General features: G+C 37.6%; 2 protein-coding genes across 5 annotated transcripts in view; one reads left to right on the top strand and one right to left on the bottom strand.

The window, feature by feature from the left end:
- Nucleotides 1–6,639, top strand: part of LOC131690946 (reversion-inducing cysteine-rich protein with Kazal motifs) — a 50,462-nt gene extending 43,823 nt beyond the window's left edge. For 2 of the 4 annotated variants that reach the window (XM_058977038.1, XM_058977039.1), the window contains exons 4-7: nt 3,473–3,953; nt 4,009–4,401; nt 4,454–5,539; nt 5,721–6,639. In XM_058977038.1, the coding sequence (XP_058833021.1) occupies nt 3,473–3,953; nt 4,009–4,401; nt 4,454–5,539; nt 5,721–6,511 (2,751 nt within the window). In that variant the 3' untranslated portion in view covers nt 6,512–6,639. Of the gene's footprint in view, nt 1–3,450; nt 3,954–4,008; nt 4,402–4,453; nt 5,540–5,720 lie in introns of all 4 variants that reach the window. The other 2 variants (XM_058977040.1, XM_058977041.1) reach the window with 2 other exon arrangements.
- Nucleotides 6,621–14,680, bottom strand: LOC131690948 (digestive cysteine proteinase 1). Its single transcript, XM_058977042.1, has 4 exons — nt 14,504–14,680; nt 8,111–8,431; nt 7,798–8,055; nt 6,621–7,742 (listed from the first exon to the last, which is right to left on the bottom strand). The coding sequence occupies exons 1-4, from the start codon at nt 14,544–14,546 to the stop codon at nt 6,721–6,723; spliced, it is 1,644 nt and encodes a 547-aa protein (XP_058833025.1). The 5' UTR covers nt 14,547–14,680; the 3' UTR covers nt 6,621–6,720.
- Between the last annotated feature and the right edge of the window lie 13,119 nt (nt 14,681–27,799).

The raw sequence follows: 27,799 nt of genomic DNA, 5'->3' as shown, positions 1-27,799 counted from the left end.
GCACACTGCTCAGAAAATCTAGCGAAATCGTCTTAGAGCAACAGCGGCTGCTCGTTCAGTGCGACTTCCGGAGGGTTAAGGAAATAATACCACATATTCTATAAAAGTCCATGCTGGCTAATGAGTTTGCATTTTTGTACCGATTATACACTTCTGAGCAGTAGTAAAGGGCGTATATTACGCACTTTTGGGCAGAAGGGAAGCATGTATGTGATATCCAGCAATAAAATCTAAAGCTTTTTAAGGATAGTTTCTTTTTTTAACAATGAAAATTGGAAACACGAATTTAATATAATTTATTGAAAAAAGTAAAAAAACTAATCTGCTACTACCAATTTTACTAAGATGGTAAATGGAATAAAGTTCCGTCCCACTGATATATAGTAAATTATCATGAGTAATTATTTGAACAGTATTGTGCAAACTGTTTTTTTCGTCAAGAAGAATCAGTATTACCGAAAACAATGTTGTTCAGTCATGTTCAAATCTCAATTAGTACAGATTTATAAAACTTTGGTATATACTTGTTGAAATGATCTAAACCTAAGATTATGTGTATGAATAAGAGAAGCAAGTGAATCACGATAGTAGTAATTAATTCAAAGATATTTCATTTCTTCAGGCATTTTAATTTTCATTTATATGCAGCATTTTCAAAATTTTCATTTTCAGCATTCCACCAAAACGCTCAAAGAGAAACTATTTTCATTTAAAGTTTGATTTTAATAATTACCTTAACTATTCTTTACATTTTGACTATTATTTCTATAATTTATCATCCCACATCCATGCTTTTTGTGAAATTTAAATATTGAATCATACTTTATACTATTTAATTGCCATTGAAAATAACTTTTTATACTTATTTCGGCAAAACAACCCATTCGGGAAAATACCAATCGGCAAAATAAACCAGTTAATTCGTTATCTGGGAAAAGTCAGCGTGAGGGGTTGACGAGCAAGTAAAAATTACTATTTCAATGCAAGTATTGCTTGTGGCACAAAAACTCGATTCGAACCGTATTACGCACTTAACATTCTACTAAAAAAATTATCTCATAGACTGGTTAGTTCGACTGGCCTGTCTATGAGAGTACCATCTCTATAACTTCAAATACATGTGTTTTGACAGCTCGCAGTTTTCAGTAGCAGCTTGATTACTCACACTTTTAAAGTGCAGAGTTCAGGTTAGTGGAAAGTGCGCAAAATCATTCACTAGAGATTTCTTCTAATATAGTCCGCTGGTTGTATCAATTTAGGACTGTGAACGAATGTTTTGGAATATATAACGCATAGAGTACTTTTCTTACAGCTGATAGATTTGCTCTGATTCCGTCGTAATTTGGAGGACAAGGACAGCGTATATTGGAATTGGTCACGAAATATTCAATAAATTAAGTCCTTATGTTTAGAAATTCACTTTATGACGGTAGTCGATCTCCTACATACATATTCTATAGAAGCCAATGTTTGTTAATGGGTTTGAATTTTTGTAGTGAACCGCATTAAATACGTTTATCCCGAAACCATGTATTTAATCCGAATATCCGATTCATTTAATGCAAAATGTACCAGGAATGGTCATAGATGTATACTACCCATGATCGCATATTTGTCCCGTTTTCTTTGGGATTTCCTATCTTTATGGGACTGACTCTTGTAGTAACTATTTAGTTCGATATTTTACGAAAATTATCTGAGCGATTTATGCATATATTCTTTCAGTGACATATTTGACAATAAAAACTGTTCCTGTCATTTCATTATCCCACAAAAAATCTCAAACTTCAATATAAGTATATTTGACCAAAAACTAATTATTTTAAGAAGTGCATATATCCAGCATTGAGGGGAATTATATATATTTGACATGTTAAGGTTCCACATATTTAAAAGTGTCAATCCAAGCGATTTTGCAGTTTTTTTTTAAATTTACGTTTTAAAGCAACTGCATTTCATTCGGGTGCGTTTATTTTCCTTTTCCGTTATACCAGCGTCATATCAACCTCAATGTAGATGATACATTAGCCTCCATCAACGTAAATGTCCGTCAACGCCACGTCGTCGTTCCATCAAGATAAGCTGAATGCGTCTCTCGTTCACACTTCCCGTACGTCAAAGCATTCCGTGCTGTTGATGTTGTGTGTGAATACCTCCATTTAACTGCATATTTTGACGTTCCCATGACGTGCTGTACCGCTGACGAAAGCCAGACGTATTGTGCAAATCGATCTTCAAACAGCCGCGGCTTAGACTTTGTACATAAAATATCCGAATAAATTCATTTTCCTACATTCTTGGTCTACCAACGAAGAACGAAATGCGAGTGGGAGCGAGAGCGCTAGCGACTGCAAGAGTGCGAGCGAAGGCGAACGCGTTTAAGAGTGCGAGAGAATACGAGTGGGTTAAAGAGCGCGAGTGGCTACGAGTGGGAGTACAGACGAGTGGGAGCATGGGCGATCGGGAGCATGGGCGAGTGGGAGCACGGACGAGTGGTAGCAGCAGTAGGAGTGAGCGCCAGTGGGTGGGCGTGAACGAAAGAGTAGGTTTCAATATGTGCAATTTGAGTCGCTTTTGGCCGACTGGCACTCACAGAAATTCTACCCGACTGGGGAGTGAACGAAAGAAAGACATGCATGGAGAACACTCGGATACGAGTGTTGGGCGCAATGAGAACACGCGAATGAGAAATACAAGAGTTATTTTTACGAGTTCAGCAACACTGCACGCAGTGGCTTGAACGTTCGTACACGATTGCCACGAACAGCAAAGAAAACATATTATGAGCCAATCGGTAGCAGTTACTACCCTGATTAATTTTTTTCAACGCAATTGACCTACTTTTTTGCTTCTTCTGCTCCCTACTTTAACATAATTTAGTTCATTCTATTAATTTTATTACTTTCTGTTATCGTAAATTTTTCGTTTCAATCATTTTGTTAATTTTATTCATTTTTTCCAGTGCATACATTTTATTCAGCATCTTCATTTAATTTATTTCATTATTTTGTTCTGGCATTCTTTTTCTTCATTTCATTTTGTTAGTACGGAACAATTTTTTTTTTTAATTTTATAACTTTCTTTTTATGTTGTCTAATTTTATTGATTTGATTAATATTAATCATTCTAATAATTTTATGAATTTGATATCTTTTTTAAACTTTATGCTTCAGCTTCAAAAATTTAATTTATATGATTGATTTTTAGATGATTTCTTCGGTTTATTAGAGATATTAATCGTGTAGGACTCGTAACTGTGCATCCCACTTCTAGTTGGGTGCCTACTTCGCATACATTCTGAAAACTAATGAATGATTCAACAGTGATATGCGTAAGAAATGTGTCATTTTACCACTAGGTGTATAAAATCAGTTTTTCTATATCAAAATTGTAACTGAATAATATATTGTTTTATCACGTGTTTGAATTTTTCGATCTTATTTATATTAGTTTCCACTTTCGCACTTTTTAGCTATCATTAGTCCAACTCGCCATCGATTTTAACACTAAAGAGTGGAAGTTGCACGATATTCACCGGTACTGTCACCCTACTCAGTCATCCTTCTGGAAATGCCTAAATAGTACACTAGGATTGATACAACGTGGTATAACTTGGTCGGGGCGGATATGTTGCTCTTTGGGGATGTCGCTGAAATGCCAAAATTCGTGTGCCATTGCTTCAAACCAAAATGATCTGCTCGTGGGATGTCGGCACAGTGATGAGCAAACAATGTTCAGTTGCATACAGCGCCAGGAAGATGGCGATCGATGTTGTGCGAGTGCTCGGACGTCGGAATGTTTGCTAGCGTGCAAAGATATATTTAGGAGTAAGCACACGCCTACCAAACAACAGAGAGAGTTGGTGCAGAACACTTGCATTAACAACAATAGCAACATTTTGCAATGCATCACATCGTATATTGAGGTGACTGTGAACAGTAACCTGAGGCGTTGTAGGTGAGCCATTGGGTAATCATCGCTTTTGACTAATAATTACGTTTTCCTTAGATCTTCCATGTTGCGACTATACATCTGATTATGGGTGCAAAAAGGCATGTCGAGGTACACTTATGGATGGCACCAGCACCGAAGAAGAAACTCTGGATGTTCTTCAAACTGCAGGATGTGGAGTTCCACTGCCACATGATCCGTTGTGGAAGTGTTTCTTTTCATACGAGCAGAAGAAGGCTGCTCCCGTAAACTCCAATGAGATATCCAGAATTAACCAAGTGGGAATGGATTCAGCCAAATTGCACTGCTGTTTAAAGGCAAAGACCCCTAGATGCAGACGGTTTTGTATTGCAACGTACTCCAATGAGTGGACGACTAATTTGGCGGAATTTGAATATAGCTGTTTGCAGTCTTCAGAAGAATACAATATGAAGCAATGTGTTGAAGAAGGTAATTGTTTTGAGAAATATTGTGCAATAATAATTAATGCAGATTTTCGCAGTTGATGAACCGTGTGAGCTAGGATGTGACGGGTTGTCCTACTGCAGTAACTTCAACAATCGCCCGACAGAGTTATTTCGTAGCTGTAGAGCCCAATCGGACAATGCAGCTCGCAATGATGTCGAACAGTGGCGGGAACAGCAATACATTAATCTACTTGGAATCAACCTACCGATTCGAAATGTTAGCGAGTGTTCATACGAGACTTGGAAATCTATAGCGTGTCTTCTGCAGATAAAGCCATGTACATATAGTTGCCATTCGAATCGAATTTGTCGAGAAGATTGCTATGAGGTACTGGGTAGATGTGTTGACTGGAATCGAATGACAGTAAAGCATTCAGTTGTTTCATTATGCGAGATGTTTTCGCCAGAGGCTAACAGTGACCAAGAGTGTGTTTCGTTTAAACGTTACCAGGAACCCAGTGACATTCCTCATAGGAATACAGATGTGGCGCTGGTTTCGCCTTGTAAAGGCAACCCCTGTAATGCAACCCAAGTATGTATCATTAATCGGGATGGAACCTATGGTTATACATGCATAAATGGTTGTACATTAGGAGAAGCATCTTCCTATTTAGTCCCAGAAGGAACTTTTATACGGATCCCAGTATCTGATACCACGAAAGGATGCCTGAAAGTATGCCGATGTGGATTATCCGGAAGAATTGAAAAATGTCAACCATTACCTTGCATAAGTTACGATTCTTGTGTGTTGGCTGGAAAAAAGTTCCTACATTTGTCATTTTTTTACGTAGAATGTAATATATGCAGCTGCTTTGCGGGGGAAATTACCTGTACGAAAAAACAGTGTCGTGTGCAGGGCATTACTTCCAACAAATCGTTCACTAGTCTACCGTGCAACTGCCCTCCCCATTACGTTCCGGTGTGTGGTCGGAACGGAAACACCTACCCTTCAGCATGCATTGCCAAGTGCTCGGGAATTCAGGATGGTGATATCGTATTTGGACCGTGCCGTGCGAGAGATCCATGCGAGGGCGTGAGTTGCGGGCCGCTAAGCGTGTGCATTTCGGACAGGAATATTTGTCTATCAAGTATGCATAAACCGTGTCCTCAGTATCGATGTGGTAAGAATGATAATTTTAGGAGTGGGACAAGTTTTATCTCAAGCGCTTCAGTTGCCTTTTAGTCCAATATTACCAGACATGCTCTTTAAACAAAAACTGAATGTCTAATACTATGCTCACTCCTTGTCAAAAATGTGTATATAAAACGCTTATCTATGTTAATTTTTATCTTATCTTTCAGTCAGTCTTGCATCTGCTAACTGTTCCGTGATCACGTCAATCCGCGATACAAAATTAAATTTTTATCCAACAATTTGTGATCTTGCTAAATCCAATGCTATCTATGCATATCAAGAAAAGTACTTCAAGCATTGTGAAATTTCCCGAAAAAGGACGCAAGTCTGCGGTGTGAACGGAATCACTTATCGAAGCGAATGCGAATCCTGGAGCGACTTCTCCACGGTCGATTATAATGGACCCTGCCAGGAGGTTGGCGTGATAGGATTTCAGCTAGATGCGAAATGTTCTTCGATCAAATGCCCGAAACGAAAATCATATGAGTGCAACTGGGTAACCCCACCGGGGGCTTGCTGTCCCATTTGCGGCACTGCCTTCAGAATCGTGTATTCCAGAAAGCAGGTTGATCGAGCTCTGTATGCACTGAAAGGGAAGAATACAGAAAACCTAACGCTAAATGCGATTCTTAGATCGCTCGAACGATTACTGCAAACCGTCGAATGTCGCTTGAGTGGACAGCTTACATTCGAAAATGATATTTTTGTGATTGTAGAGAATCTTAGTAACCATCCGAACTACTTGCAAGTGGAAATATGCAGTCGCGAAGCCGAAAAACTAGTCACTTTGATTCGTACGCAAAGCCACAGAATTACTAGTGAGTTGAACTTAAGTGCGCTAACCGTGGCCAGCTTAGTTCAGTTGAATGGTAATAGTGCTACAAGAACAAAACTTGATTTGTGGTTGGGCCTGTCATTAGTAACATTAGTTTTCTATCTATACTTTACTAACCGGTGACCGACGTTGAGATAATATGTATAATGTGTCATGATGCAGTCTGTGATATTTCTTTAATTTAATGCACCAAAGCCTGATCCATATTAGATAAATAAATAAATCTCTAGTCTTGAATTTTTTTATGCAAATCTCTTTGTTTTATTCGCTAGATGAAAAATGTATCGAAAAAGGCTCAAGTGGTACACTAAAAAAACGATCTATAGTTTTTTCTACATTAGCACGTACGTGGCGTCGGTTGTGATGCCACAGTTATTGTCCTTTGCAGCCATCAATGCATATCCATCATTTCCCCAAAAGTTCGACCAGGAGTTCTTGATTAACCAGTAATCCTCTCCGTTTAGTTTCCCATAGCCTACTGCCAGCACAGCATGATCCAGTTCATCTAGCTTATTCTTGCACTCAGGTTCGTAGTACACACCGTTCGCATAGTAACTGAAGGATTTGTGACCGGCGTCTATAGCGATAGAAAGCGGACCATGTTTGAAAAGGGCTACTTTCATGGCGTTAACATCGCCAGAGGTTACGTTTATCCATCCAGTAATAGGAGCGTACAAAGATGTATTATCCACGTGGCAGTATCCATCTTGTCCCAAATATCCTCCGTATTCTTCTTCAGAAGGTATGCCACCGACCTCCATCATCCACTGGTAGGCACGGAAATCTTCTCCGCCATCGCAACCATTGTTACCATAGCCCCAGGAACAATCGATCAACGCCTGCTGGGAGAACCGCATCAACCGGTTAGTTTTCAGAAAATAAGCGGATTCAATGTGGCCGGCAGTGCCAAAAGACCAGCAGGACCCGCAAACGGATTGATCTTTCACTGGAGTTACGGCTCCAGAGATGCGCCAGTCAAGACTTTCCGGCAGGTCATCAAGGAAATCATTCTTATCGTAAGGAAAAGGTTGCCCTCCATTGTATCCATTCGATGATCTGAATCCGCGCAGAGCCTTCAGTTCCTCTTCGGTGCGATCTGCTAAGTGATTGACAGCCACGGAAAATCCTCTGTTGGCACGATTGAGCGAGTGAATGAAACGGAGGTTCTGTCGGAAGATATCCCGACGCCTATCGTGTTCTTCTTCACTGCGATAGGCTTTGCCATGCTTGCCCTTGAAGCGCTTGAATTCATCATCTAAGTGGACTTCGGAGCGGGGATGTATAAACTCTTGCATCGGGTTGAAAGTGGCATAGTGTCCAGTGCCTGGTCCGGGAAAGCCTACGCAGGGTTCAGCTACAAAAAAAACCTATTAGCTCTGCATATGGTGTTCAATCAAAAAAAATCTCACCAGTTTGAACTTCGAACACATCAGAAGGAATATCTTGATGATCATAGGAATCATAATCCAAATAGTAGTGATCATAATGCGAACCAAGCAACGTATTGTAACCCTTCATCTCATAGCGGACGGGAATCGGCATACGGGACGATGGAAACTTTGGCGACTTAACGTATCGTACCCACAAGTTGTAGACGTTCCGTTTCTGACCAACCTCCTCGACTAACGTGAATAGATCACACTTAAATCCGTTTTTGGATTCAGTTCCTATAAAAAATGCCATTGTTATTGAAACGAATATAGAATTAATCTGGATTCCAACCTGCCAGTTTGAAGTTTTTCACAAAAGGCAGTATGCTTTGTACCGAGATAGCCATATCAGTAGTGCCGTTGACCTGCAAGCACGTTTCTTTATTCTGCGCTTGCCGTGTGCTAACCGGGGCGACCTTCAAGCTGGTACCGTAATCACCCTGCTTTGTCAGTTGATAGGTCTTAACCATGCCACCGTAATAATCGATACGCGAGCGGCCGTTTTGGTTGTCATACCAAGCGAAAAATGGTTCGTTGATTTCGGCATACGGAATGTTTAGCACACCACTGACAGAGTACACGTCGGGCCATTTGGGCGGGTTGGTGGCGAGGACTGAAAAAGAAGAAATTATGTTAGCAATGGTGTATAGACACAGAAATTTCAGACTAGATGTCGAGAAATATATGGTGGCGAATAAAAGAGTAACTCAAATTCTAATAAAATCGAAAAAGAAAAAAACAGTAGGGGGATCACGAGTAAACCGTGTGGGTAAAACCAACACCCCACGACTTTCATAATAATAGGTTAAGTACGAACATGTAGAGAGTTTGAGTATGAACATGATGACCGTACAATTCGTAGTTGCCACTCCGTGATTGGTCTGAACAAGCGAGAAAAATCAACGAATGGAGCCTGCACCTATCGAGAGTTCCTTACTTTGAAATACCAATAACGGAGCCGGCCACGTCCTTACTGTCATCGAGGAATGAAAGCAATGTTAGTTTAATAAATGTTGTTATGGAGACCGTGTATACCTCTACATCTCCACGATTGCCAAGGGAAGGAGTTTTTTATGAATGGAGTGGGGTAAAAAGTTACACAAATTCAACTTCTAAAAGTCGACTGTAGAGCTATACTTAGATTTAATTCATTCTAAACAAGCAGCTATATGGAGTGAGTAGCGACACGAGCATGGATTTTCAGGTAATATTTACACGCGACATATTGTACGTCTGACTTGGGTAGAAGTAGAAAGTAGACTAAGTCAAATGTGATAATAATTGATATAAAAATATTTATTACACAGTTTTAAGACATATTATGTACAACAAGAATGTTGCCAAAAACGGAACCCATTTGTTGCCAAAATCGGAGTGTGCCAAAATGGGAGCATGCCAAAAACGGAATCTTACTGTACATTACTTACTATACATCTATTTGGTATTTGTATACTGTATTTGTATATGTGTATACTGAAAAAACGCATTTAATCTCTCTTCGTTGAAAAGATAGTATTGGCGCCCTCTATGCGGTAACACGTGGAACTAAAATGTTCCACCTAAAACTGAACTCGTAATATAATTTTTCTAAATACACTATTGAGCTAAACCTAACCATTATTTTACAAAAATGTATAGTTCGTGGGAATCGAGTAGTGATACACAACTATGCACTGCTAGGCCCCATGCAAAACTGACTGAGACATCACTTCGTTAAAAGTTTAATAACTTTAGTTAACAAAACCGGATTGATTAGCAGTTTTCGACAAAGCTGTAGACAATTAAATTATCTTTCCTATTTTCACTTACAGTGATAATACGATGGATACAGTGCCACCTAGCGGCGAAAATGCGAGCATGCGGGTTTCCTCCAAATAAATCGTCGAAAAATTTCATACAAACTTCAGGCACGTTAGTACGGTAGCTAGACTTGTCCGATTTGCTTCCAATTTGGTAAAAGTATTCCTGGTGGGACTAGGAATCGAATCAAGGGTGGGTTGATAGGGGTCATTATTTTTCTTGTCACTTTAATATAGAGTCTTTATGCTAAATTAAACATCAAACACAAAGGAAAACATTCAAAATAAGTAATTAAGTCACTTTTATATAACTCACAAAAATACGTTACTGTGTAAAGAACGGCGAAAACTAAACGTAGGAGTTTGGTATTTTTTTACACAGAATGTACAGTAAGATTCCGTTTTTGGCATGCTCCCATTTTGGCACACTCCGATTTTGGCAACAAATGGGTTCCGTTTTTGGCAACATTCTTGTTGTACATAATATGTCTTAAAACTGTGTAATAAATATTTTTATATCAATTATTATCACATTTGACTTAGTCTACTTTCTACTTCTACCCAAGTCAGACGCACAATCGAACCAAGTGAACAAAAACTAGCAACCTCTCGATCTAGTGTGCATTGTCTCGAGAACAAAGGAAACTTTTAATTTATTCTTGCCATCATGAGTAAAGTTGACGAAAAATCTCTGCTCCGACCCAACGCAGCGGTCGTTGACTTTAAATTCTGTTCAATAAGATTGAGTTTTCGTGAAGTGGAATACCTGCTGAAGGTGAAGATGCAGCTTAAGCTCAAGGAGGTTATGTATCTACAGTATCATCATTTTCGTAATGCCGTACTCATATCATTCAACACGTTAGCACAAGCAGAACGTTTAGTTTTGCAGAACAACTTAAAGCACGTGGCTCAAAGTGATAAAATTAGAATTAAGATTCCCGTGTATATAGAAAAAGACTATGTAGATGTAAAGTTACATGACCTATCACCACGTACACCCCTCCTGATCTAATCGCAAAATACATGTCGCAATACGGCGAAGTAGAATCAGTTACACGTGATACGTGGAGGTATTTCTTCCCGGGTACACCTAACGGTGTTCTTGTGGTGAGGATGCGGATCGAAAAACCTATCCCCTCCCGCTTGACTATAAAACTCAAAACCCACGAAGCTACTATTAATCAAACTACGTTATGCACCCATGAGGGGCAAACTCCCACGTGCAAGTATTGTAATCAACCAGCACACCACGGACAACCTTGCGCAGAAGATACAGAGGAGAATGCATCTCTACCGATTGCCAACGAATCCACGGTAAACCAACCCAAAAAAGAGTTTTCAATACCAATACCTGAACCACAAACGGTTGCCAAATTTGTGGCAGCTGTTCAGTCCATATTGACAACTGCCAAAGCAGCATCCAGCACCCCAGAAACCACTGTAAGCAACATCGGTGATGAAGATAATAGCAATGACGACGGATTTACATTGGTCACCCGTAAGTGCAAGAAGCAGGAAAGAACATCTGGTCGCGAGCACCAAGGCACTTTTAACGATGATGACCTTGATGTGGAGGACAGGAGAGAATTAAATGGTCCCCATGACGCAGTAGGCGAGCCGTGAAAGAAGGTCTCCGCTCGCAATAAAAAGTTGCACGCACGAGATCCAACGGACAATCAATAATATTTGTTTTATTTTTATTTTTTACATATTGTATATACATAAAAGATCCACGGCTCCGTTAAGCTACCGCTATCAGCCGTGTCAAATAAGCGAAATATATAAAAAAAAATCACATTTGACTTTATTTCCAAACATGGAAGTCATATTAACTCTCAAAGGGGCAAATCATTTTTTTAAATTTTGTTAAAATTGTCTCATAGTTTCAATTCATTACTGTGATAATTTTGAGATGTTTTTCGCAATGTTGTTTTGAAACAGTGTTATGCATTTAAGGGTTAACTACATTGTACACTATGTGTGTTGTGTTTAATGATCACAATAAGTATAGAAATGTATTATTTATGTATAATATAACTGGTAACAGTGTAACTAGTGTCTGACGGAATCAATTTTTATAGTAAGACTCAGAACACTTTAAGAGTCAAGTACAGAGGAATGCGCTACACTGCATAATAAGACTAGTTCTGGAGAAAATTTTCAATAGAACCATAGTGACATTGCGAGCCTCTTTCTCTTTGGATTATTACGACATCAATACAAAACTTGGCACTAAATTTTCAGTATATATCGAAAGCTGACCATGGTGTGTCCCAAGACGTATTTGGGAATACAAAACTGATGGCCCCCAAATAGTTTGGTTTAGCTTTGGAACATTTGTTAGTTTTTTGGCGATTTTTTTCAAATGAATGTAATTAGGGTGGTTCTTGTGGTTGAGGCGTTCAAAATATCGACTGTTTAGATGTGTGAATTTTACCTGCGAAATGCCCTACAATATAATAACACAAATGAATTGAAGCAAGTTTGCTAAATAAACAAGGCTATCTATAATGGTTAATCTGTTATGATTTTTTTTAAAGATTTAAGGTAGGGTGGCTCTTGAAAAATAGGGTTGCTTATAAACTCTTTTGATGTGTTAATTTCTCGCTAATGCATTGTTCTAGAGATTTTTGGAATTTTTTTGGAGCACATTTTCACAACAGCACTGATGTTTCAATCCCTTTTGTTTGGATAGTGGCAAGTGATTTATACAGGTTTTCTTTAAACCTAACTATCTTCAAACATTGCAATTTGATTTTCAATCTATCAATTCCAATTGGAAGATCGACGATTGATTAGTTATAGAGAACAAAATTTATGTATTTTTTAAAAGAGCTATGTTTTTTAACAAAACTGTTCATTAATATTCACGAAAGAAAAGATAACAATCCCAGGAGCGAATGTCATGATAACATTTATCACACTTTGAAGCTTTTCTATTATTGTATTTTTTGCGAAGATTTAGGAATAAAACATTTATTTCTAGATATATCTTTCACAAAAAATGTTAAAATTCATTTTCTCAAGTATTTTTTTTAAATGTCATGTAGCGCCATCTACATAAGTTATAAAGTATAAATGTCTTCAGTATATGTGTTAAAAATATCAAACAAACAACTTTGCCGAAGAAAGTTTTTTTGATAGAACACCTCTGTCAAAAGATAGAACTGATCTAGAACAGTTTCTACTTACCTAGATTAAAACCAAAGTTGTCAAAATAATTATCATTTCCATCTAAGATACTTTAAGTAGCATTCTGCCCCACCGTACGACGTCTGAATTTCATAAAAACACGAATAAAATTGAATTTGCTTATTTTTTCTTTCATCTCATTCCATTTAACATATGATTAAAAATCTTTGAAACATTTTTAAAATCGTCAATTAAAAATCTAAAGTTTAAAAAAAGGTTCCATTTTTGGCACGGTTCCGGTTTTGGCAACTGAAAAAAATTAGATTGTTGAAAAAACGGAATCCTACTGTATATGAAAAGTTTGAAATTTATCTGTTAAGTGGTTTTTAATGGCAGCTAACACCGCAAATCGTGTTTACCAGAGACTTTCTACAAGAAAGCTTCGTCACCGACTTACTTGTCGATATTTTTGCATAGAAAAATTAGAGAATGTTATTGAAATGATACATGATTATGTATACAAGTTTTAATCAATTTGTTTCCCCCAAATTTCTACAACAATCGCAGAAAAAATGTTTTTTCACGCCGTAACCTTAAAATACTATAAATAATTTGAATAACATCCAAATATTCATGTTTATGGGTATATAAACAATAAAATTAGAATGTGTATTGTAAAATTCACAACTTGATGTAAATTTTGGGGGTGTTTTTCAATCTATTCCCCGAAGGATTATAGTTTTCAATAGTGCGTAAAAAGAGCTTTCAGTATTCGTACAGATATTACAACTATCAACAAACAAAAGTAATTTTTTAAATCCATTTTTATAAAGCATGAGGTTAGGGTAAGCTGGCGGTAACGTACACGGGGCAAGTTGGTACTACTATTTACAGTGCAAAAATAGGCATCAAATATTCTCATTTCTGGAATTCACTCCAAAATAAGAGAATCTTTTTCTTGTATCTCTCGTCAATGGGCACATTTACTTCGGCTTGAAGAATTTTCGATAGTTTACTTTTGAATATGGAGTACGTGTCGAAGTCAAAATGCCGAGGTATTGAGACTGAAATGTAATGAAAAGTGTCGAATAATACACAGTTCTATTGAAAAGACAATCGGCACGATTCATAAGGACCACTGATGTAAATGAATTTACATTTGATAGCCTATTTTTTTGGCATCCCGCCAACTAACCCCATTCAACTCACCCTGGTGTTGGGGTAAGTTTGCAGCGTTTCCGCATCACATATTTGTGTCTATAGAAATGGAGATTATCTATCCTACATTTTAATAAAATTCAGAGATGTTGCCAACAGTCTGCCCTTTCATTCGTCGTGTTCTATTTTGCAAGATCTACCATAATCAAAGTGGTAAAAATTGAAAACACTGCCCCGGTCTTCCCTACACCTTCGCGTTGAGTTCAATTTCTGTAAAATCACAAAACATCCACCAATTCCAGGGGAATTGCATTAAAACTAGCTTGTAACAGTTGTTGTTGTTGATACAATTACGCTTTCATCAGTAAAAGCGTGCACTGTGCTATTGTTCTGATATGCCTTGATGAGGCTACTACGCACGCGGTCAAAAGGGTCGAGCGCTAAATAGATTATAAAGAACGTGCGATTCGTCTTGAATTTTGTTCATGCAATGTCGATGTCGTCTGTTTTGCTGGTATTCGCTGCCCTTACGTGCCTTATACCTAACAACGGTTACATCTCCTAAATGTAAAGACCGATGAGTTAAAATTTCTTACCTGCCGTAGCAAGACAGCTCAGTAGTGCGAACAATCGCAACATTTTACTTGAATATATTAAATAGCTAACCACTCAAAGGTTGAAATAAGCTCTACCCATTAAATCACTTTACGAGAATCTACTAGCGTCCTATCACTGGAAAGTTTCTTGCTGTACTGAATTTAATATTTCAGTTCAAAGGACAATACAAGCTAGAATGTGGGAAAAGGAACATGAACCGAATTCATTTATACATGATGGCTGTGCGGTAGGTGAGACACTCGTACAATGAGAACGTGAGTGTCCATATAGATTGCTGTAATGATTTTGGTATATTTATATAGAATTGATTTCACAAAAAAGGAAAGAAAAGGTTATATACCTCTTTTTATTATTATATTGTAGTCAGGGATGTGGCATCCCTATGGCGAGGTACAGATGTTAACAGTAGTCAACATATGATGGGCCAAGCTGATGGCCCTAGCACCAGAGATTCCAGACCAAACTCAAATAAAAAATCAATGAAATAAAATTTTTAATTATGCCAACGATTATAATATTATTATTATTATTTATTATAACGATAATTATCGTTGATTATACTATGCTTTTGGGCTTGATTTGCTGTAGCTCTTTCAACTTACCACAAACATGGTAACAATGAAAGGCTTTACCAGAGTTTTTAAACTGAACATGGTGTACTTTTGAAAATACCACAAAAATGGTTATTTTCTGAGGTTTGATAGTATTTGTACAATAACTGTACGCCATGCTAAAAAACCATTCCCGCGTGCATACAAAATAATAAGTACAAGTTTTTTAGCTTGCTCATTTTGTTTACTAAGTTATAGTGAAATGAAGGCAAATCAAGTGGAATTGTTTACATATGATAAACATATGATTACGGCTTAAAAGCCAACTGTCAAAATTCTCTTTGAAAGGAAATTACGGACAAACCGTTACCCGCCAATCGCATATGTTGGTAGTAAACGAAAGAGAAAAGTTATCTCTTTCATTAACTGTTATGAACTGTGTTCAGCCAGTAACGGTTTGTCCGGAATTTCCTTTAATAAGAGAATTTTGACAGTTGGCTTTTAAGCCGTAATTATATGTTTGTCGAGACTTTGTTTTTGATCCACATTGGTAAGAAAAATAACAATTAATGATGGCAATAAAAAGTATTTATAATTTTGTATTATTGCATTTTCTATCTTCTAGATTCCAACGAAAAATATGTGATGATCATCAATGGAGATTGAAATATTCCGCAGAAAATTAGAAGTTTATAGGCGGGCTAGAAAAATTTTCAGGATGATGATGACGAATATATTAAGAAAATTAATTTGGAAAACCCCTTGTTAATTTAATAAAAAAAGCCTTATTGGTAGTATGCCTTTACTATATTACTATTACTATGACATGGTAAACAACAATGGTAATTTAAACTAGTTAGAAATTCATAAAGCAACCGTGTATATGATAATTACGACAATTGGATTGTAGTTGGATGTATAGTAAAGGTTACCATTAATCTACCACGAAATAGTAGGAAATACCATGTCTCTATGTCGAAAAGGATATAGTACATATAACAGGAATGATATTCAAGTCAAGTATTATATATTGTCTACCAAAATTCACTGGTATAGCCTTTTTCATTTAAACCTCTACTATGGTAGTTTTACCATGGTACTCGTTTCAGTGTACCAATAGGTTTGCTTTCAATACACGGAAATTCCTTTGGAGCAAAAATTACTCCGGTTTGCTACCAGAAGAAGATAATACAGGAGCGATTTTCTCACTGTTGGCTCCGGACTACTACTATAATATACGATACTCATATCAATGTATGCGTTCAAGTGAATAAATTGAATGATTTTTTCAACCAGCTCCTCGTAATTTTCTCATAAAACTACCCAAGTGTAGTATACCAATGAATTCGTCAAAATCCAGGGAAAGTAATGGTACAAAGTAAAATTGGGTTTAAAAAAACTTCATTACAGCGTGTTTCTAGGGTGACCATATCAGGCTAGTGATATCCCAAGACAGTTGAAGGAGTAGTGGATTCCAGCTTAAATGCATCAATCGATTAGATCGAGAAGAATGTATTAGAAATTATGAACCAGTTCACGAATACATGAGCAGTATTTGATGGTTTTGTGAACTATTTCACGAGTATGAATAGTAAGTCGTGACAATTATACTAGGATTCATGAACCAGTTCACGTATACTATACATGAATAATATTTTATAATTTTTTATTTCACGGGCAGGCATGGTGGTCAGTCGTGATTATTATACTAGGAATCGTGAAACAGTTCACGAACATATTTCATGATTTTGTGAACTATTTCACGAGCACGGGTATTGGATCGTGACCAGGGTTGTTAATCGATAATTAATCGTCATCGTCGATAACGTTAACCACCCGTCAACGTCATCGCAAACTCCGTTAACGATAATGTATCGTCGGATTCATCGTCATCGTCGATAATTCATCGGTGGTTATCGCGATACATTTTGCGTTACTTTCCCGTTTATTGGAGTTGCAGTTGATGCGGTTAACTTTCAATTGTATAGAAATAAATAACTATTGAAGGACATGTTGTTGGCAGTTGAAAATCGATAGTTTTGGACATTTTCAATTCACAGGAGAATCCACCAGTGCACAATGTTTCCAAAGTGGCAAAAAGGTGAAAGAAATTCTTTGCACCACGAAAAACATTTTTTAGCTATAATGTCTTCAGCAAAGTTTATTTATATTTTTTTTGCATTTAAAAAGCATTAGTTGGGTGATTAATCCCTCTAAAGCTGAGTAGCAAATTTTTGTTTGGTCATTTATGAAAATAAAAAAAAAATTTGCGAAGCTGTTGAGAATATCTTAAGTATTAACTTCGCTGAAGAAACTATGTGTCTATCTGTCGATTTAATTATACGTTTGTGAAGATTTCTTTGATATATCCCAGAACATTGCTTTTTTCAAAATACTTTTCCTGGTAACTTTGTAGAATTTCAAAATGTTCCAAGATTTCGTTTAGCATTCAGAAAATACAGAATTTTTGTAATGTAAGTTTATTTGTATCTCTTACCACTTAGAAGTTATCGAGTGTTTTAGTGTCCAAAAAGCAATGTTTTGGTATGGAAGCTGCAAGACGAACCTGTAAAACAAGCACTACCAAAACCGTTTGGTGGGCTCCAGCCTACGTTCAAGTCAAATTCGAGTAAATTCCTTCTTTAGCATATTTTTCTTATCTTAGAGATGCAAAATATACAAAAATAATAATACTGTACTGTAAGACCTCTTAAGGGAATTTTTTACTAAATAATCAGAACGGGTTATGAGGCTTTGTCGAGAGACTAAAGAAGAATATTTTAACCGCTGCGGTTTATTAAAAAGAAAGAAAAAAATATATTAGTCCAGGTGTTTGCTTTTCGACTTCGTCTCTTCAGATCCAGAAAAAAATATGTGCCGATTTTGTCAATGTCATCATTTTATCAGTCTAAAATTCACCAAGGGGCTGATAAAAACGGATCTTCATTGTATTCCAAAATCGTCTAAAACTCTATTATGAGGCCGTTCATAAATTACACTACATATTTGAGGGTAAAAGAAGGAAGCATGGAGAGAAGAAACGGAGGAGGGGTCTAAAAGCTTCCCAACTAAAAAAAAATCATACATTGGAAATATGTATATTCTCCTTTTTAACATTCAAAATCTTCTAGTTTAAATTAAAATTATAATAAAATCTGTTAATCACCACACTACTTAAATGTGTAGTGTAATTTGTGAATGGCCTAATAATAGTGGTTTAGTAGTTTTTTCAATATATGTTTTTGCGTGCTAAAAATTACTAACTACACAATAGCTCAAAATTTGTTTTCTTCATGGTCAAAACAAATTTTATCACCTTTTTGCCACTTGGAAACACTGTGCACCTGGGACTCTTCTGTGCACCAACTTACTCGAAAAGTTTAAAAAATTCCATTTTGGCACATCGTCGGACCCTTCTTCGTATTGAAAATGTCCAAAATTATTGATTTTCAACTGCCAACAACATGTCCTTCAATAGGTATTTATTTCTAAACAATTGAAAGTTAACCGCATCAACTTCAAATCAAACGGTAAAGTAACGCAAAATGTATCGCAATAATCGATGAACCGACGATGACGATGAATACGACGATACAATTATCGACGATGACGATGAAGGCGACGATACATTATCGTTAACGGAGTTTTCGATGACGATACATTATCGTTAACGAGTAACGCCGATAAATTATCGTGAAAAATGTATCATATTAACAACCCTGATCGTGACTCATATATTAGGAGTCATGAGTTAATTTACGAGGATTGAATGGATTCATGAATAAAAATCGTGAAATAGTTCACGAGAAAATATCCAGAATTTTTTTATTCCTAAATCTATGAGTAACATCATGAGTCAACCTTTGGTTTTATGAATAATGTCCATGCAGTTATGAACTATTTCGGAAAATCGATTTTATAATGAAATGGCGGAAATCGTTACTGAAGTTCACAAAACAAAAACAAATATTTCCATTAATAAAAGCGTTTTGCGATCGTTACTGAAGAGAAATTGAACATAATTATAAAACATATGATTTTTGTACATAGTCCTTTTTTCTTAATATAAAAACGGGATTGTTCCAGAATTCATGGCACTTTATTCACGATATTGGGAACATTTTTTTCTGTGTTGAGTATTCAAAAGTACTTAATACATGTTGTTTGAGGTTTTTAAATAACACAAAAAGTTATACACACATTAAATTTAACTTTCCAATGACAAGTTGAAATGACATGTTGCAAAACCTACATTTCTAGTATTTCGTTCACTATTAATTTTTTGTCTAAAGAAATATAGAAAAGTTCATTTCGAAGATGTACATCCCAACCAATGTCCGATGGGCCGAATGTCATATACCATTCGAATCGAATTCAATATCAAAGAATGCGATTAGCGCTAGCTGGACCAATTCGCATTAAGGGGTTATACACAAAGTTGGAGTGAAAAGGTGAGCTAAGTTCGTGATTTTGTAAAAGTGTTTTATGCAAATTTTATTTGAAAAAGCGAAAGACAGTTCGTTAGTAGTACTATCGAATTTCGAAAAAAACAGATTGAATTAAAAAAATATTCAAGGTTGGTGAAGTTATGGCCTATCCCCGAAACGTGTTTTTTTGGCAGAGGTTTGCGGTGAACCGCTCAACAAAAATAAAAAAAGAAAAAAGATTATTGAAGAAAAATGGATTGTGGTGTATTTGAACGGATCGGTTTCCCAAAAAAAATTCCGATAAAAAACATGTTGACCAAAAAGTTGAGTTTTTTGGTGTTTAAAATTTTAAACAAAAATTCATTGCGAACAATCGAAAATTATTGGATGAAAAAAGAACCGTTCAAGTACACGAGAATATTAATACAAACAATTAAAAAAAAAATTATGAAGATCGGATGAATAGTTTTTGAGATGTCAGGTTCACCGCAACGGTACTTTTCAAAAACCATAGTTCCGAAATAATTGCGTTTAAAGTTTTGTGTTAACTTCACTCGTGGAAGAACCTGCGGGCTGCGAACGGCTGTATTTTGAAATCTGGTGCTCCGATCTGGATGAAATTTCGCACAGATATTTTCAAAAGTATGTACTTTCAGAATATTCAATAAATTTTTTTTCGGTTTTTGGAGTTCCCTTTATAACCCCTTAACATTATCTGCAGTGGATCATTAGGAGGTTGATATCAGTCTATTATCTCTCTGGACTAAATCAGCATAGATGCCGTGAGGCATCCAGCGCACAGTTTAAAGCGCACAGATGTTTTCGATATAAAAAGGTCTGAAAAATGATTGCTAGCACTTATAACGACCGCACGGTACGCTATCATGCCCCCATTTCCCCAATTCCCCCTTTCGTTTGAGTTTATGTTCAAGACTGAATAAGAAGAAGAAAATTGAATGCTGCTGACTAAAATTAGTATTTATTTCGTAAAAAGCCCAGATAATTGATTGAAGATAATTAGACTAATCTCTCGAAACGTATACACCCATTTTACCTCAATTCGTCGCACAACTAAAGTTCGAAGTTAATTCTGACTTTATATTTCCGTTAAAGGCTATATGCGGCTGATCAAAAGCGATAATTCTTATGTATACAAATCCAGGTATCGTTTGAATATAGTTCGACTGACTGCCCAAAACGTGTGTACTCGTTTTACCCCAATTCCTCCCATTATTCAAGTATAAAATTAGACCTGCTTCTACATTTCAGAAAGAGGCTGAATTCTGCTGATGAAAATTAAAAATGTAAAAAAGCCTGAGGAATTGATTGAAGATAGTTAGAATGACCGCACAAAACGTGTGTATCCGTTTTACCCCAACTCTTCCCATATCTCAAGTGTGAAGATAAAACTGGTTGTGCTTCTCGGAAAGAAGCTCAATCTGGCTGATTAAAAGTAGTAATTCTTATGTAAATAAATCAGGGGAATCGATTGAAGATAGTTACAATGTTGCTAGGACTGCCTCTTTTTCATCGAATGAGCTGCGTCACGTATAAAAAGGGAACACAAGAAAAATTCGTTGGTTTGTGTTCTGACGTTGTAAGCGTAGCAGCTGCTGCGTTTCTTGTCAGCTCTCATTCTTCGGTGTTAGGTGACACATTTCATGACTGCCGCCGGGCGCTGCATTCCATTCTAATGATGCACGGGCGTACCAGTTTCATGCATACACGGAAGATACAATGATGATACACCACAGAAAAAGCAGAAAACTCTTTCTTTTGAAGCTGAATAAATGGATTGGCGATGGAGTGGTTTGGTGAGAGAACCGCGGTCTCTTGCTATGGAAATTATATGTGGCGTTAGGTGCGTGTACAGATAAATTCACCACGGCGCGCGTTTCAGAGGGCGCTGTGGTGTATACAATGAAGTTGTGACTAGCGTGTGCTCTTTGGTATGTTTTCCTCTGGCAAGCGGTAGTGCGATTGCGATTAACGATTAGATAAGCACTGGTTGTTTCGTTGTGTAAAGGAAATGGTATTGGCTTATTGGATGCTGAAATTATGATTTTTGTTGATGATTTGATACAAGTTACTTTGGAGAGTTTATTTACAAGTTTATAGAGCATTTTTACACTACCAAGGGAAACTTAATATACTCGTTTCTCGGAGCAAACTGAAAAAAAGTTTTACGTAACATCACAGTTAAATAACGATCCATAAATCCAGATTAATTGTATCCACATTAAGCCCCGCTTTTTTGTATGGCTAAATGACTCAATGTGCATTTAACTTATTTTGTATGCGAATATCGCGACTACACAAGTGAAAATCTCCATTAAAAGTCATGTCCTGGTACTGAATTCGTTGTCGATAATCATACGTGACAATTGCAGGGTTATTGTGAAAATTTCACTCTAAGATACTGTGATATCTTACAAATTGCAATGTAAAATACCTTATAATATCCTATTTCAATGTGGAGTAACCTCCAACCGTTTATTCACTCACTGACATAACACACTGTCTGTCGTTTTGCTCACAGACACACGGACCCGTTAATCTCTAGATACCACATCCTCCCCTGGCAAACAATGAGAGACAAAACATCATGTTGCTATGAGCTAGTGTCCCAATGCGCCTTCAAGCTCCAAGCTGTCGATGTACCTTTGTGGTCGTTTTATTGTTCTGCCATTGCATCGCCTTGGAACCGGCTCATCATCGTTCAATTCTTGACCTTCAATGCACTGGTCTTCAGATAAACGTTTCATAGACGATCTTTGATTAGAACTACGTTGAGGTTGTGTCGATGATTCCGGTATGTCGTCCCGCGGTTTTACTATAAATAAATGAGAAAAAAAATTAGAGATTGTATAGGTGTAATTCAGCTTTTTGTTTTCACCATTGGAATTCGACTCGTCCTTTTTAATATATTTCTTCAAATCTTTAACATTTCTGTCATATGTTTTGTTTGTCGTCATATCCACGATGGTCGCTCTACCAGCTCCAGTTATTTGTATCACTTTGTGGAACGCATTTTTGTACGATGAGTCAGTCTTGTCTCGTTTCTGTTGAGCAACTAACACGGTATCGCCTACTCTGATTTGTGGCTCGCGAGCACAGCGTCGTGTATCTTCCCTGGAATTACGAGTGAACTTCGCTTCTTTGTCACGATCACGTAACTCATCATCTATGATATTTCGTCGATCTGTACGCACATCCGGTAGCAGGCTCCTGACAGCTCGTCTAAACATGAGTTCCGCTGGCGGTACTTTTGTCATATGGTGTGGCCACGAGTTATACGCAGCTACATAGTCAGCCAAAACATCTTTCCAATTTTGCTTTCCAAGTTTTGCAATAGCCGAGATTTTATTTATACCTTGCATACTTCTTTCAACGAGACCATTTTCCGTGGGATTCATTTGAGTACTGTGAATAAGTTTTACGCCCCATTTGTCTTTTAGCCATGTTTGGAGTCCTGCACTATTAAAAGGCGGCCCGTTGTCTGCTTTCAACGTTTTTGGAATGTAGTAAGTGTTGAAAACCCTGTGAAGTACTTTTTTTACGGCTTCGGTATCGGTTTTGTCCATAGGAATCGCAACAAGAAAACGAGAGTAGTTATCAGTCAGGACTAAGGCTATCCAACTATGCAGATCGGAAGCGGTTGAAAAATCCATTGATACATAATCCCACGGATTTTTAGGAAGTTCAGTCATCGTGATGGGTGGAGGATGACTGTGTGTAGTAACTAGTTGGCATTCTAGGCAGCTTTTGACAAACTCTTCAACTTCTCGGTCCATCTTTGGCCACCATAATCCTTGTCTTAGGAAATTTTTCATTGTGGACATACCAGGGTGACTTCGGTGCGCTAACATTACAGCTCTACTTCGTAGTGTTTTTGGTATCACCATTTTCTCCTGCTTCATGAGTAAATCACTCTGCATATATAAATCTCCTTGAAATGCTTGATACTGCGAAATGTGAGCTGGCCATTTAACACTTTTGTTGAGCCATTTAATGACTTCCTGAAGTTCTTCGTCTTTGAGCAATTCCTCTCTAACTTCTTTGTTAGTCATCGCTAAAAGTTCCTTATTCAGGGTAGCAGGGTTGGCTGTTACATTGCATAGCTCATATGGTTCCTTTTTCGCCCAAACTCTTTATCGTTTCGCTTGACACACATTCTAGAAGCAGCATCAGCAATGTTATCCTTTCCTGCAACGTGTTCAAACGTATAACAAAAATGATCCATTCTAAGCAGCCAGCCTTCAGCTCTCGATATTACTCGTTTACCCACATCTTTGTGGTATTTATTCTTAGTCATGAACATTAAAGCTTCGCTATCAGATCTTAAAATAAAACTCCGTCCGAGAAGATAATAGGAAAATCTTTCCATAGCCCAAACGATGGACAAGGCTTCGCGATGTAGTTGTGGATATCGACATTCTACTGACGTTAAACTTTTAGATGCACAAGCGATAATACGATATTCTCCCGAGCACGTCTTTTGTTGCGCTAAAACTGCTCCAAGGCCCCACGGGGAGGCGTCTGTATAAAGGATAGTTTTGTCATTTTCGTCAAAGTATCCTCTTTTTATCAAATCATATTCTACAGCTTGCTTTAGCTCGTCAAACGCCTCTTGGTGAGGTTTATCCCATGTGAACCTTCGATCTACCGTTAACAGATCTCGTAACGGCTTGGTTCTGTGCGAGAAATGTTTAATGAACGGGCTAATGAAGGTTAACATCCCAATGAAACTACGAAGTTCATGAACATTTTTGGGCCTCTCGAACAACTGTATATCTGAGAGTTTCTTTCCCGTTGGGAGGATTCCAGTACCATCAATGGTGAAGCCGAGAATGTCTACCGTTGTCTGGTCATACGTTGACTTCTCCTCGTTAATTGTAAGGTTGTTCTCAGTCAGCCTTCTCTTAACATCTTCCACATGCTTCCTTAGTTCCTCTAATGTTTGACCGTAAATTAAAATATCATCTAGATACACGATGACGTTTTTGCATTTAATCATGAGTCTCTCCATCACCTTCTGGAACAGTTCCGGGGCACATGACAATCCGAATGGTAGTCGTTTAAAACGCATCAAGCCATTAGCGGTCATGAAAGTGGTAAGATGACGGACTTCTTCATGCAGTTCTATGTGAAAGTATGCATCTTTTAGATCCAGTTTTGTAAAGAATAAAACCCCATCACCGTTAGGAATATCTGTCCAGATTTTTCCAGAGATGGCATGGGATACGGTTCGCGAATAACTGCCTTGTTGACTGCTCGATAATCTACGACAATCCGAAAATCGTTAGTACCTTTCGGAACTAGCACCAAAGGTGAAACATAGGTAATTAAATCATTCTCATTATCTGCTCTTTCAATAATTCCTTTAGCTTCCATAACCCTTAACCTTTCATTTGTATCTTTTTCGAATGCCTTTGGTATATTGTACCGGATAATTTGTTTCGGTGACACTGATTCGTCCACTTTAAATTTAACGCCGTCGATCGGAATTTTAGGGAAATCTTGTTGTTTGGCCGTCGGATTTGACATACATGGTTTAGAAATGTCGCCTTCTGTGACCCTACAGATTGTTGAGTCATCGTATTCATTAACGAAGACTTGAGATCCAATACGTATTAAACCCAAACTGCTTGCTGTCTCATAGCTAAGTAATGATATCAGGGCTCCATTAACTACGAAAAACTTGGCAAGTTGTAACGGGTGATGGCCGTTCGTAACGCTAATATAAGCTTTAAAGGAGCACTCGATATCCAGTGGTTGCTGATTTGCGCAACTTTTTATAACTTCTTCAGGATGGATAACCAGATCTTGAACTACAGTACGACAGTTTCGTTTAAACCTTTCCCATACATGAGGTGTGATTGTATTCACAGTAGCCCCAGAATCAATCATGAATTGTAGGCTTTCAGTTCCGATTGTGCAATCAATATACCTAGGGTCATCGGTCATTCGTGCGAGGTTTTTACTTCCAGTAATCAACTGTAATAAATAAATGAATAAATGCCAAACGTTTCTAACTTATATTAAAATGATTTATTTCTTTAGCAGGATTAATTTTCTCTACTTGAACCTATCTAACTATCTTGTGATTGCTCACTATCTACCTGGTTGATTCTGCCAGCTTCATTTTTTACTTTTTCACGGTGATCGGCATAAGTCTGGATTCTGTGGTGTGTACCATTGTTATTTGATGATCGGCAAAAATCGGCGAAATGACCTAATTTCCCACATCCGAAACATTTTACACGAAAAGCTCTGCAATGTTTTGGTTCATGAGTTCGACCACATTTCGAACAATTAAATACAGCATCCTTGCCGCGCTAGATTTGCGTTTGTGGATTCCATGTGCGATGTCGTAAACCAGATCGTTCGCGCTCAGAACGAAAATTACGATAGGGTTCGTAACGATTTTAAGCGGATCTTGGCTTATGTAAATGCAAAGCATTCAACGGTTTCACCTCGACTGCTGTTTCACTAGCATACCTGTCACTTTTTGTTGACGTTGCTTCCTGAGCTTCCGATCTGATAAAATCAAGATGATTTCCATGGTTAATGATTTTCTCCAAGTTATCGTTGAAGATACTGGATATCTCATATAACTTTTCTGAGATCATTGGAATCGATCTTCTCAACAACGCTTGAATGAACTCTTCTTCCCGTTGCTGCTCACCGAAATCGCAGAATTTTGCTTGAGTTTCCAAGCGTAACACCCAATCAGCAAACGGCTCTGTCATTTTCATTTGCAGTTCCCGGAATTTCATTCGCTCTTTCGTCGTGTCGCAAGTTTGATTAAAATAGTTATTAAGAGCTGTGAGAGTTGCTTTGTAGATGTCTTCCGAACCACCCGGAACAAGTTTCTCTTGCATTTCAATTATAGTCAATAAGTAGTTTCCTGCAAAATTTTTTAACCCGGTTAACTTCGTGATGGAATCCACAGGCGCCTTGCAAGAAACGATGCGTTCGTATTGATCACGAAATCGGATCCATTCCGCTTTACGCTTATTATTCGTTAATGAATCGTCGAATGGTTGCAGTGGCCATGACCCTGAAAGAATGTTTAATGTGAGACGTAGATTTTACTTTAAATTACGTCATCAAACCTGAAAGCCATTCCGCTTTTCGTTCCTTTCCTGCATCATTCTAACTAGGCTGTTGATTCATGTTGCAATCGGATGTATTTTCCGGGATCATCTGCTGTCGCTCTTAGATTCCGCCTAGCTGGTCAATCTCGTTTTCTGACTTTTCCGTGCGCGAAACGTCGCATACATGCCAAAACCCACTCATTTTTTTTCTTCCTCCGAAAAATGCGACTGATGGTGCATAGGTTGCTTGTACAATAAATCCGTTTTTTTTACCCGTTCCACATTTTAATTGAGCTCTACAAGATGACGACACGAATGAACTCATAATGAATGAAGTTCATGTTTGACAATTCTCGGTGGTTTATTTACTTTGTCAGATGCGTGAGTGCGAGCGCAACGGGTGTTCATCTGTTACATTCGAACTCACGTAACTTCCATGTAAACAAACCACCGAGAATTGTCAAAAGAAGTTCATCCGGCTCGTTTTGTGGGGTTATATCGGTTGGTGTAAAACCTAATGCTCTCGACATACGTCCACGCCAGTTATTGTTGTCTTCTCACTCTTCCTTGTTTTGAAATAGCTTCTAAATAGATCAGTGCAGCAGTTTACATCTGTGCACCCGACGTACGTTTCGATTGAGTATCTATTCGTCTTGTTCTTTGGTATGCTCCAGCTTTATGAGAACACATGCACTATACACATACCTATTGGAATAGAAAAAGACAAGTAATGTAAACGCCAGAATAATTTCTCTGGAAACAGGCACGTAGCCAGAGGGGGGGCTAGGGGGCTAAAGCCCCCCCCGAAAATTTTCAAAAATAAATTTAAGAAACAACATGTTTTTCGGTGACTCTTAAAAAAATTGTATCTTGTTTGGTTTCAACAAATTAATGCGAGAATTGTGAGGAAGATTGCTATTTCGAACCACCGAAGACAGCGGTCAGGATATCTACTCAGTATGCTGAGTGTGATAAAACAGTTCCCTTCATATTGTGTGACTCGTCGGAAGACAAACGAAACTGTTACTTTAATTCTTGCTGTGGGGATCTGTCGAATGATTGAGTCGCAGAAGCAAGAAGTAGTGCTCCAGCCAAATACGGAGGCTATTGACTTCAGGTCTTTTCGCATAAGATCGATCTTATGCGAAAAGACCTGAAGTCAATAGCCTCCGTATTTGGCTGGAGCAACATTAATG

This window comes from Topomyia yanbarensis, chromosome 3 (assembly GCF_030247195.1).
Source record: "Topomyia yanbarensis strain Yona2022 chromosome 3, ASM3024719v1, whole genome shotgun sequence".
Taxonomy (NCBI): domain Eukaryota; kingdom Metazoa; phylum Arthropoda; class Insecta; order Diptera; family Culicidae; genus Topomyia; species Topomyia yanbarensis.
The sequence above is the reverse complement of the archived record's forward strand: the minus strand, read 5'-3'. Positions and strand labels throughout refer to the sequence as shown.